The 12,999-nt window shown below is 38.1% G+C and overlaps 1 protein-coding gene across 1 annotated transcript in view; it reads left to right on the plus strand.

Annotated features, from left to right (window-relative positions):
• Window positions 1-220: 220 nt before the first annotated feature.
• Window positions 221-12,999, plus strand: part of LOC108570703 (ABC transporter G family member 22) — a 36,629-nt gene continuing 23,850 nt past the window's right edge. Inside the window, exons 1-2 of the mRNA XM_017932600.1 lie at window positions 221-325; window positions 4,512-4,681. Coding sequence (XP_017788089.1) covers window positions 313-325; window positions 4,512-4,681 — 183 coding nt within the window. The 5' untranslated portion in view covers window positions 221-312. The remainder of the gene's footprint in view (window positions 326-4,511; window positions 4,682-12,999) is intronic.

Consider the following 12,999-nt stretch of genomic DNA (forward strand, 5'->3'; position numbering starts at 1 on the left):
TCATCAACAGTCAAAGCCTAAAAACCCTTGAAAGAAGTATCCTACCAATCTTCCAACACAAAAGAGAAAAACAGTAAAGAAGATAAAAGTTGGCGGGGTCCAATCAAGAGGACGTTGATGAAAGCAGGGAATTTCAATCGAAACCTTTAATTCGTCTGTTTCAGAGTGGAAAGCTCAGCGTTGCAGTTGGTGTACCCGCTGGATTCCCGTCCGGTGCAGCTAATCTTCCGGGGGTTGCAGGTGGTCAAGGAGAAACGAGTTCTCCTCCGAGAAGTCTCGGGCGTTGTTAAACCCGGCGAACTTTTGGCCGTCATGGGCCCTTCAGGTAAAGAATTCTCGGTATTGATTAGTATTAACCCTTTGAAACTTGGGAAATTTTTCGATGATTTCCATTTGGCAGTCGAAATCTCTAAAGACAGAAAATTGCACCGAGTTTAGTTATTTAAAGTTTCCCAATTTTCTTGAATTCCATTTGGAAGTGAAAATCTTGAAAAATAGAAAATTTCACTGAGTTTAGTTATTTAAAATTTCCCAATTTTCTTGATTTGCATTTGGAAGTGAAAATCTCGAAAAATAGAAAATTTCACTGAGTTTAGTTATTTAAAGTTTCCCAATTTGCTTGACTTCCATTTGGAAGTGAAAATCTTGAAAAATAGAAAATTTCACTGAGTTTAGTTATTTAAAATTTCCCAATTTTCTTGATTTGCATTTGGAAGTGAAAATCTCGAAAAATAGAAAATTTCACTGAGTTTAGTTATTTAAAGTTTCCCAATTTTCTTGAATTCCATTTGGAAGTGAAAATCTTGAAGTCACTGGCTTTAATTATTTAAAATTTCCCAATTTCCTTGATTTGCATTTGGGAGTGAAAATCCCCAAGAATAGAAAATGCCACTGGCTTCAATTATTTAAAATTTCCCAATTTCCTTGATTTACATTTGGGAGTGAAAATCCCCGAAAATAGAAAATTTCACTGACTTTATTATTTAAAATTTCTCAATTATCTTGCCTCTAACTTGGAAGTCAATATTTCCAAAAAAGAAAATTCCTTAAATTTTTACATTGAGATTAATTAAAAATTTAAAGGGCCTAAAGTGTGTCACTTAAACACCCAAAGGTTAAGTAACAACTCTGTTAATTCAATTATTTCTAAACTTCTTTCTGCCCAAACTGTCCCGAGTCACATGTGGATGAACGGACGGTAAACGTGTTAAGAATTTCTCTCCCTATATCCACCTGATCCACGGTAGTAATCCTTCAATTTCGCGACAGATTGGTTGCACGAAGGGGATTGGGCCACTTACTCCACTCGTTTCTCTTCTTCTGTCTTGGCAGAATTGATTTTGCACAGAGATTGATCGAGAGATAAAGTACAGAGGCTTCTACGGCGATGCGTTTCTTTCGTCGGGGGATGTTGGGGTGAATTTCCATTGGACACGAGTTCATCGAGAAATTTTCTTTAGGGGGGATTAGAGTGGGTCCGGGAGGCTGTTATGAATAAATGGATATATATAGAGTGTACTTGGGTTGTTTTATTTGTTTCGTTTGGGTGCAAGATTTATGGGATAGATAAATGAATTTTGATAAAACAATTTCATTCTTTTGATAGAATTGATCTTCTTAAATTTTCATGAAAAACATTGTTTAAAAATTTTATAAAATTACTTAATCATTATTCAGTCTTATTTTCTGAATTCTCTTATTTAATAAAACATTATTTAAAATTTTCCCATTATTCCAAGTTCGAAATCGTCAATAATAATGAATTAAAGTAAGTAAGTCTCTTTCACTCGACAAATATTAAAAAAAAAAAATTCACAGAAATGGATATTCTTTTAATAAAAAAAACGTTCGCCACGTTTCTCGTAATTCAAACATCAAACGTACCGACGAAATCGTCAGAAGGATCAAACTAAAATTCACACGTTACCGCTCCACCTTAACTTAGATTCGTCGTTCTTGTTTATCGTTCGAAGAACGAAGTCACAGGATAACCATGGCCGGTGACGTGACTTATTTATCGCGACGTGGAACGATCATCCCAATTTTTGGACCGGAGCTTCGTTCGCCTCGTTTAGACTAATTGACCGTTTCGTCGCGATCCACGCGAATGCTGATGACCCGATCGGGTTTCTGTGCCCCTCTATTGGACAATTTCGCGGTAGTTTGCGTCATTCGTTTATTTCGCGACCTCCTCCGCTCTTCTTGCTCGTAACTCGTCCTCCCCCTCGGAGATCTATTTGGGAACGCGCGTTTTGCAACTGTTCATCAACGACGACTCAACCACGAGGACTTATTTTATCGTGAACGGTGATTGAGAAGGTCAGAATTAGGAGTTGCACAGTTACGGTTCCCTCAGAATTTACGCGAGGAGATGCTCGAGTGTATTTTTACTGTGCATTTTACTTTTGAGTTATGAAAATCGTATGCATTGAGTTAAATGAGTCTTGGATGAAGTGTGAAGTTACTTGGGTATCAATTTACGTGCTAATTGAGGTATTGAGTTACTTGAATTTGGACTTAGCTATTGAGATATTTGAATTTTAACTTAACTATGAGTTATTTAAATTTTAACCGAGTTGTTGAGTTACTTAGCCTTGTACTGAACCATCGGGTCACTCGAATTTTAATTCTATTGTTGAATTACTTGAGCCTTTACTTAAGTCGTAACTTGATTATTGAGTTACTTCGAACTTAACTTACACATTAAGTTAATTATTTCTTAAATTAACTAGGAATCACTTGAATTTTAGCTTGACTATTAACTTATTGAAACGCAAACTCAACTATCGAGGTGATTAAGTCGTAACTTAACTTACCAACAGACTTACTTCACTCTGAACCTAATCATAGACAGGGTGAATATAAATCGCAACTCGAATTTTAGCTCTATCGTTAAATTACTCAAGCTTGACTATTAAGTCACTTAACTCGTAACTTATATCTTAACTTATCCATTAAGTTACCCACATCTTACATTAACTACGAATCATTTGAATCTTACCTTAACTGTTAACTTACTGAAACACAAACTCAACTGTTGAGTTACTTAAGTCATAACTTAACTCACCAACAGACTTACTTCAGCCTGAACCCAATCACAGACAATAAGTCCATATAAACCGCAACTTAAGTATCAAGTTTGTCGAACCTTCCCTCGCATACTCAATTAGTTAAGTCTAAGAACACTCAAACCCGGTGAAAAATACTAGAAAAAAAACACGGAAGGGAAGATCGAAAATATTCCCCTATCTTTTGTTGCCGCCGCCGTATCGAGTCGGTTCTCTATCGCTAATCCAGCACGGAAAATTCACTACGGGGCTCTTCTATGTTTAACCGCGTATCGCGGTCCGGTAACGAGCGATCGCGGCCCGCGCGAGCGATATTTATCGCGAGATTCTTCGTGTTCCCCCTTGATATTCGTTTAACAAGCCGCAAGCCCGCGCAACCGGGAGCACGCGAGTACAAATCATTCGTGCTCCAGCCGTTTCACGGTTTGTCGTTAACGTCGCCTGGGTTTCCAACCGAACGCGCGACTTCGCCGTCGTATATCTTCGCCGTACGACGACGATTCTAGGAATGAAATGTACTATTCCGGCTCCCGAGGCGAGAGTCGTCGCCGTCGTCTCTTCGCTTCTATGCTGAATGAACGAATCTAGAGGATCTGAGAATGAAAACACCGTTTCAAGCGGTTCGTTACAATCTGCTGAATTGTTTAGGATGTTTCGGGTTAATTTTATAATCCGTTCGGAATTTACGTAGTGCCGTAAATGAGCTTTTACGTGGACTTGTACTTGCACAAATCGTTTCAGGGTAATTTCGTAAATTGTGGGATGTGTAAATTTATATGGGGTGCTTTCCATATTAAGATTGCAAGAATAATGGTAAACTAGTGGAATTGTGATATGTGTGTTATCAGTCCTATGTATAATTGTTAACATTTTTTTGGAGCACTTCTGTACGGTGCGCTAATATATAAGTGTACTATTATAGAAGTGTGATGAATATTCGAGTCTGTATAGGGTGTGAAAAATTTCTGAAATCCTTTCTTCCCTTTGAAGATAATGTTGAATGTTTTGCAAGCAGAAAAAGAGAAGATTTCAAGAATTCGTTGAAAAATAATAGTATTATCAGTTCTCTGTATAAGTGTTAAACTTTTTTTGATGCACCCTGTATGTAACATTTCAGTGCAATGTACTAATATATAAAAATTCGTGAAATTCATTTTGTATAGGAGTGAATAAATAAGGGTGTTAGAAGTGTGATGAATATTTAGGTCTATATAGGGTGTCAAAAGTTTCTCAAATCCTTTTTCCCTTTTCATAATTGTTTTCAAAAATGTGTCAAAAATTGTTTACTTGAAATTACTGTATTTCTACAATAGTCACCTTATAGCAGTTCATTTTGTAACCAATATTTTTCCTCCTTTCTCCTTTCATTTCGAATTGTACACAATTTTGAAAATTCCTATTTCTACGCACACTAACGGCGAATTTTCATTTTTTTTGGCGCAGGTTGCGGCAAAACGACGTTACTGAACTGCCTGTCCGGTCGCGTAGGCCTGGACGGGGGTGAGATCTGGCTGAATCGTGAAAGGCTGACAAAACGATGGCGCAGAAGAATCTGCTACGTGCAACAGCAGGATGTTTTCTTTCCCGATCTCACGTTGCGGCAGACCCTCGAGGTGAGTGTTACTTCGTCGAAAAGAAACATCTGATCAACGTAGCAATCCTTCTCTTTATTTGCGTGAAAAAGAAAGGAAATAAGTCGGACGGAGTTAGTAGCGGTAAAAGAATTTATCGATTTAATTAACCGAACGTTTATTGCTCGTTTCACGGTAACAGTCTCTTTCTTCCTTAGAAGAGAGAAGCATAAAAATAAATATCGATACGGCTACGATCAATTCGTTCTATGTTCAAGAGAAAAAGAAAGAAGAAGAAAGAGGAGAAAAAGAAGAAAACTAGGAGCTTTATGATTGTAATATTGTGCTCGTGGGAGAAATCTTTTCTCGTGAAACGAGCAATTTCCATAAAACCGACCTTCGCCGACCGGCAAAAGGTGAAATGTTTTCTTCCACTTGATAATGTCGCGGACCAATAAATTCCTACGATCACTCCATCGAACGATAAAACCCGATGAAACAGCTTCCCCCATTAAACGAGGCCAATCCTCGTCGTAAAACTCATCGAATTTGCATCCATAAACGCCATTACGACGGAGAGAGAGAGAGAGAGAGAAAAGAGGGAACGTGAACCCTTTCTTTTCCTAAGACCATTTCGTAGATTAATGAAAGGCGAAACGAAACACCTTTCGTACCGATAAATTTGTCTGATATAAAATTCCATTAAGAGTGAACCTGGCTAATTTACGGTAGCCGATACCACGAGATCCGGACAATTAATTTGTTTTAAGTAGTTCTGCTTTGTAGAATGAAAATTGTATCATTCGGTGAGAAGAATGCTTGTAGATCTACTCTATTAGTATAATTAACTTAAGTTCGGTGTTTTAGAAAAAATAAATTCTCCTAAAATATCAGAAGTTGGAGTAATTGTGAAGATCATTCAGTCTCGTTCTCCCAAAGTATCAAAAGTTGGAATAATTATATAGATCATTCTCCCAAAATATGAAAAGTTCAAATAATTATATCGATCATCCAGTCTCATTCTCCGAAATATCGAAAGTTGGAATAATTAGGTAGGCCATCCAGTCTCGTTCTCCCAAAATATCAAAAATTGAAATAATTATACAGATCATTCTCCCAAAATATCAAAATTTGGAATAATTATATAGATCATCCAATCTCATTCTCCAAAACATCAAAAATTGAAATAATTATATAGATCATTCTCCCAAAATATCAAAATTTGGAATAATTATAGAGATCATCCAATCTCATTCTCCAAAACATCAAAAATTGAAATAATTATGTAGATCATTCAGTGTCATTCTCTGAAAATATCAAAAGTTGGAAATTTCAAAATTTCAAAAGTTCAAATAATTATATAGATCATTCAGTCTCATTCTTCAAAAATATCAAAAGTTGGAATAATTATGAATATCATCTAGTCTCATTCTCCCGAAATATCAAAAGTTGGAATAATTATGAAGATCATTCTCCCAAAGCACCAAAAATTGAAATAATTATATAGATCATTCAGTCTCTTCACGTGCAACGATTAACACCTTCCAAAACACCATTTTACTCTCTCGGTATTCCCCAATTCGTCACAATTTCCACCATCCAACCCCTTCGTTATTTACAAGAACGAATTACATTTCAATTATCGACGAATTCAATTCGCTTCACACACCACAACCACCGAGACACCCATCCACAAACCAAAACGCCAAGATACCTCACGTCAAATTACTCGATTAACTCCACTCCCCCCCGCCTTCGCATTATAAAATCCAATTATCCTTCCGAAATGAACAGTCGTCGAACAAAAGGAACAACAAACGATCCGTGCGCATTCGTGATCCATAAATCGACCTGACGCACAAGTAGAAACAGACGATGCTGGTCAGACGCGCTAGACGAGCGAAGAAGAAGAGGCGACACTTTCGCGGGAGAGAGGAACGGCTTGGCGAAATAGGAAGCAACGGTGTTTCCTCGTTTTCCGGGAAAATCGGTGGACGTGCGCGTGCCAAGTTCCGCGCGAAATTTATGTAGGCCCGCGTCAGAAAATTAGGAGGACACCTCGCGCTTGGACTCGCGCGGAATGCGGGCCAGGAGCCAAGCGGATTTAAAGGGACGTGTTGTATCGCGGTGTGTTGCTGTACAGCTTGAAAAATGAACGCAGACTCTCGAGCTGATAGATTCGAGATAGAACGAGGACAATTTGTGTGCGAAGCTATTTTCCGAGTTTCCTGCTGGTATTACGAGATTGTCAGGTTAGGATTCACTGGTTTACTTGATAAAATCGAAGATTTGGATGTGTTAACGCACAGAATTATCGACATAGACGGCTGTGATTGGCTTTGCTCGTTGAGGAAAGTAAAAAATGAAATAAGGTGTTGTAGTACGAAACATGTAGAAGGCGTATATTTGCGTCTTTCGTAGTCAAAGGGTTAATCACTGCTGCATAGCTCTTTCATCCTTTTATACTGCTGCTTCTCTATTCTTTTCACTCTACGCAGACATTCGATCGTGTTTAAATAATCAGAATTAGGGACAGCCGTGCAAAATTTGAAAATTTGGTCTTTTAGTATTAATTTCATTAGGTTGCGATCTCTAATTTTCTATTTCTTGGCTTTTTGGAGTACAGGAAGTGAATTTATTGTGCAAATTGTTTGTAAAATAGCGTAGTTAGAATTTTATCCGGTAATAAAATGAAGGAAAAACTGATGCACTGTGAATGTGTTAATTATATAGTATCTATTATCAATTTCCCAGTGAAGCATAATTCAAAATTAATACAACCTTCAACTGGTTAGCTTCTGTAACCCCTTGACTTCTAACGAGTCATACTCGTGGCAGAGATTCTGGTCAAGACGTGGCAGAAACAGTTACATTAGTAGCAAAAATTAATTTTCATTTGAATTTGTAAGATTGAGGATTACCAAATGTAATTAACCCTTTGTTACAGTACCGAAACAGTGAGAAGAAAAATCATAGATTAAAGGATTAATACATACTTACTACATAAATAAAAAATCCCAGAATGAACAAACAATTTTCAAGTATTGCTCACTCCACCCAAAAACACTTCCAAAATGAACGCCTAACAACCACTACGAACAACCCCATAAACTCCCCTAATCCAACAACACCCTCTAACTACCACATAAACACCTTAAAATTCCAAAAAAAAAACCACTCACAAATTCCCACAAAAAAATTGCCCGGGGTAAACATCGCAGAATCCATATAAACGTGCACACGTGGACAGCGCATAAGGAACACACACTCACGTGTGTGTATGTGTGTCGCACAGGAAAACCAGCCGATCCAACGGGACGTTGGCCTCTGGATCGCGGCAAGGGGGACACAGGAGTTGCCCCGTGACAAATAGAGGGTGGTAGCCAGAGAAAGAAAGCGAGAGAAAGACCAAGGAAGAAAGAAAGAACGAGAGAGAGAGAGAGAGTCACGGTGACGTCATAACTCGGTCAGTGAACCGTCGAGCGAGCGCGTGTCTTACGTGTTTCAAAAACATTCGGCGCCGGTCTTTCTATACGTGCATAATACGCTAGAGCAACTGGCGGCTGCCTCTCTCTCTCTCTCTCTCTCTCTTTCTCTCTGTCGCGTCACGCGTTGTTTTCTTCACGGTCTCGATTTCTTCTCCGATTGCCTTTCTCCTCGTAACGTTTTCTGTCATCCGCGCTCCCCTTGCGGACGCGCCTTCAGGCGGGGAGTAGTGCAGTTCGAACAGCTCGCGAAATAAATATTTGGTTAAATTAGCGAAGATGTGTTTGACTTTTTTTTGTTTTGGAAATTCGCCTTGAAGATTTTTCACATGTTTGTTGGGAATTTTTGCCATTTTTTTCTTGGGGCTTTGTAAGCTAGCTGCGATGCGCCGCAGAGCTTTCCGTTGTTATCCCAGCTCGACGTTATTGTTCCTTTCCACGTTTCTGTTTGCGCTGTTTTGTTACGCGGATACTTTCTTAACAGTTAAGCGATGTGGATTTTGTTACGAGCGCGGTTCTCCGGTTCCGCCTGTCTGACGCTTTTGTCCACAAACGTCACCGTGTCGTTACTCTCGAGCGGCCGAATATTTCTGCGACACAGTACTTTCACGTAATTTCCACTAATTTGCGTTATTTCATATACGATATTGCGTGAAATGACGTTTCACAAAGAAAAATCGTCGTTTCCATCCTTTACGAAAAACCATAATATCGTTTCCTTTTATCAATTTTTATTACTTACATTATTCTACAGTCTAAAATTTCCATCTAACTTTTCCTTTTTTCAATTTTTATTACTTACATATACACCTATCCCCCGATTTACACGATTTCACTTTTACACGGTTTTCAAAGTAACGATTTTTCAGAAATATAAACTGTTAAAAATAAAAGTTTGTACAGTCATTTTTTAGTACCGTTCGTTTGTTAACACTGGCACTGAACCAAAAAATGAACGGAATTTCCCCCTTTTTTGCACACAAAAAGTATTCATACTGTAACGTAAAGTTTGCCGCCGCCGCGGATCTTTCATTGGCGACCAACTATTTTCGCCTTCGTCGATCGCTCGCTCGAAACTAAACCCTGTCCCTGAATATTGTTTGTTTCTCATTTTTATTTTACATTTAAAATAATGAATTTAATTCAATCACTGACTAAATTATGCGCATTTCCTTTTTTCCCCGATTTGCACGGTTTTTCATACAAAAAGCCACGATTTCGATTTACATGGTATTCTGAGGACAGGGGGACAGATGTATCATTCTATAACCTAAACTTTCCACCTAACTCTTCCTTTTTTCCATTTTACCGTTTAATTTCTATTACTCGCGTTATTCTACAACGCAGCCTAAGAAGGTTATCATTTCTCAAAGTACGAAGTTCACTTTTTCACTTGAAATTTTCCGGAGAGTCTGTTTCTCGAAACGGCCATTCTCCCTCCCGCGTACCGGCCATATTGTCGCCTCCCTTCCACAGAAACCCACCGTCGTCATATTCGATCCGCCATCGAGCACATATTTTCTCTTCTCTCGAACGCATCCGTCGAAGCTGCGTTCCACGAATCGCGTTCAGGGCGTCTCACTTTCCCTTTTCACCGCGTCGAACATGATGGCCGACACGTCGTCGACCGTATCACGAGGAGAGTAGCCATCGCGGCGGAGATGACGCTCACGGTCGTCCTCCGTTCTGGAGCACACATTCGTCCAGTTTCCTGCTGGCCGAGAGACGACCGCTACACGCCGCGGCGAAATATCGTCGGCCGCCACTTTCTCTCTCCGCATAACGGATCCTCTTGTGTAACGGACTCTGGAGGCCCGTCGAGAAAATGGCACGTCCATCCAGGGTGTGTCGACCGCGCGGCGAGATCTCCCTTAAGCCGCGTGCACACGTCGCGACTCGAAATCTTCGCGCTGTTCTATCGGAGGAGAGAATGGAAAACGTGATCGAAAGGGACTTTTTTGATTTATTTATACATTGTCAATAGTGTGCTTTGTGGCTAACTGTCGAGGAGGAGGTCTGTAATATACGTTAATCGCTTGATCTTATTGAAAATAGCGTGAAACTAGGAGTCACGAAGAAAATAAGTTTTGCGGAGGTGATAGTGACCTGCATTTATTTTCTTGCAAAACGCGTCATTTCTCTTATCTCGCTGTTTCAAAACACTTTCCGGATAAGTTTAACGCGGTCCATCGCACATTTTTCGCGAAGAGAACTTTTACTTCTTTTTTCGGTTTCTTTCTTAAAGGTTTACTCGCGAGTGAACAAGTGTTTAATCGCGATTAAGAAACACACACTTTGTTGTAACGGAAACGTTACGATTCACGCTCTGGCGGATCGATGAAAATCGGATTAAAGAAACTGTACTGAAATTACACTACAAATTGGTGCAACCAAGTTGCATTTTTAATGTGAAATTGGATAATTTCCACCTGGCAGCTTTGTTGTAACCGACTTTATCTTCTACAGTGCACAAAGTATATTACAATCTACAAATTCTAAAATATCCTCACAAGGGATGCAAATAATGTACCAGTTTAACCCCTTAACTTGCACGCTCGAGTTAATTCGAGCGCGCTAAACAGGCCAAACTGTGCACACTCGAGATAATTCGAGCGGCGTTGTATTTGATGCTGCTATAATTTTTCACACTCGAATATATTCGAGAATTGAAAATAACAATGTGAAAGCTAAGAAAAAGAATCGTGTTATTGATATTTATCATTTACATAGGATTGTAAGCTATAATACTTATTTATTCGAAAATAAAATATAGCCTTTTTCCATGGAACAAAAGCGCAGTATATCGAAATTGTCCACTAAAAGAAAAGTGGATTTTTTTTATTTTTTTGCCAAAACAATGTTCTAAAGTTTGTTTTTTTTACATTAAAAAAATTGATTTTTTTTGGCCGGTTTTTTTCAAAAAAACTGTGCGTTAAGGGGTTAATATCGTGCAGGGTGCTTCAAAAAAATGTTATCCATAAAATCAAATTTAATTAATCCTTTTTATTCTCTGTGTGCTTTGATACTAAAATTGGAAGAATTGCAAAAAGTGCAGTTAATCATTTTCACTTCTAAGTGGCTCATGTATAAATTGTCGTATACCTCTCTCCTATCTTTCATTAATTTTTAGTCATCCTGCCTCCTTTCCTTAACTGTAAACAAATCCGCATCATCCTAACGTTAGTCACCCCGAAACCTAGACCTCCACATCATCCTTTACTCATCGCTGAACCTAGACCTCACCGCCTCTCCCTACATTGACCTCTGAGACCAACCCCTACTCTCGTACTTACCGAACCTATATCTAGAAACCTTTTCCGTCGAAACAGCAGATTTTTGTCTAGTGGTCTTCACGCACCGAACGTCACCGAACTGTCTAATAAAGTCGAATAGTACTACGCGCAGAATAGCTCCCTTATTTCGCCCCAGTTTCCGTCAGGCTCTCCTACCGCGTACCTATTGAATATAATAAACCAACGCAAGGAATCGCGAGCCGCGGAATATAACAAAATATATCTTTAATACGATATATTGTCAAATCTATTTTTCTAGAAAAAGAAAGTTACTTCCACGTGAATGTTAACATATCCTTTTCTAAAGCACCCTGTATTTTCCAATTCGAATTTTTCCACACTAAAGCTGTATTTCTTAAGATACAAACGGAACAGTTTCGACGGAATTTCTCTGTACTTTCAAGTTAATTTTCATACGAACACCGGAGCATGAATCGAAACGTTTTCATTACAATAGCCCCGGCAATAAGGTGCGAGCCTTTCAATCACGATTACCGTGTAAACTCCCGGAGCGATAAAGCGCGCGCGAGGCTACGAAATCGACTCGTCGAGAGACGAGAATCGAATTTCCTTTCATTAAGCTGTTTAATGGTTTCGTTCGAGCGGAATTTCAAATAGGTGGCTAGGAAACAATGGGCCGTTTAATTGGCTGCTTTACATTGATTTAAGTTAACCAACCGCGTCGAAAGCTATTATCAGCCGTTTTATATAGTTGCGCATTCTTTCGTCGGATGATTAAGTGGAACTATTAATCAGCCGCATAATAGAATTTTAAAAGACCCGTCGTTGACGCGTCGAACGTCCGATTCCAGGCTTCCAATCGAGCAGAAATATGAGTCAGATACGGTTATGGCCGCACGCTATCGATTCTATGTATTCTTAGAACTGTGTCAATTAAAAATCGTCCTAAACATATTTCAAATTGCGATACGCTAATTTAATACTCGATTTCTCGATAAAATTTCTCTACAGTCCTCTGATGTCAATTCTGTAATAGTAAAAATCCTCTTCGTTCGATATAAATTCGAAAATTCATTAATTCGAATGAATTTTCAGTTGTTAATATCTATCAGTTTTTCGATAAAACTTCTCTGCAATCTCCTGATGTTCATTCTAGAATAGTAAAAATTCTCTTCGTTCGATTGAAACTCGAAAATTCGTTAATTTGTATCTTCTTCTCTTAATCTTATGTTTTTCTTATTTTTTTCCATTTTTATAAAAGATTATTTATATATTTTAACTAAAAATTCTATATATTCTATGCTTGTTTTGATTGTTTTTGTTAGAGGTTTAATAGTTGTTTTTTCTTATTTTGTTAATTTGGAAAATAGGGTTTGAGGTCGTAATTTAATGTCTTATTTGTATTTGTATCCATTTTTGTTTGGAATTATATATTTATTTTACAATAATTTTTCGTATGTATTAATAATTGATTATTTTGATGTTTCTTGGAGTAATTATTACGATTCTTTTTATTTTATTTTTCTGGATTCTAATTTTTCTTTTTATTTTGTTTTGATGTTATTTTTGTTTTTTATTTTGATTTTGTCTTTTTCTATATGTTATAGTAATAAACCCTTAC

This window comes from Habropoda laboriosa, unplaced genomic scaffold (assembly GCF_001263275.1).
Source record: "Habropoda laboriosa isolate 0110345459 unplaced genomic scaffold, ASM126327v1 scaffold87, whole genome shotgun sequence".
Lineage (NCBI taxonomy): Eukaryota > Metazoa > Arthropoda > Insecta > Hymenoptera > Apidae > Habropoda > Habropoda laboriosa.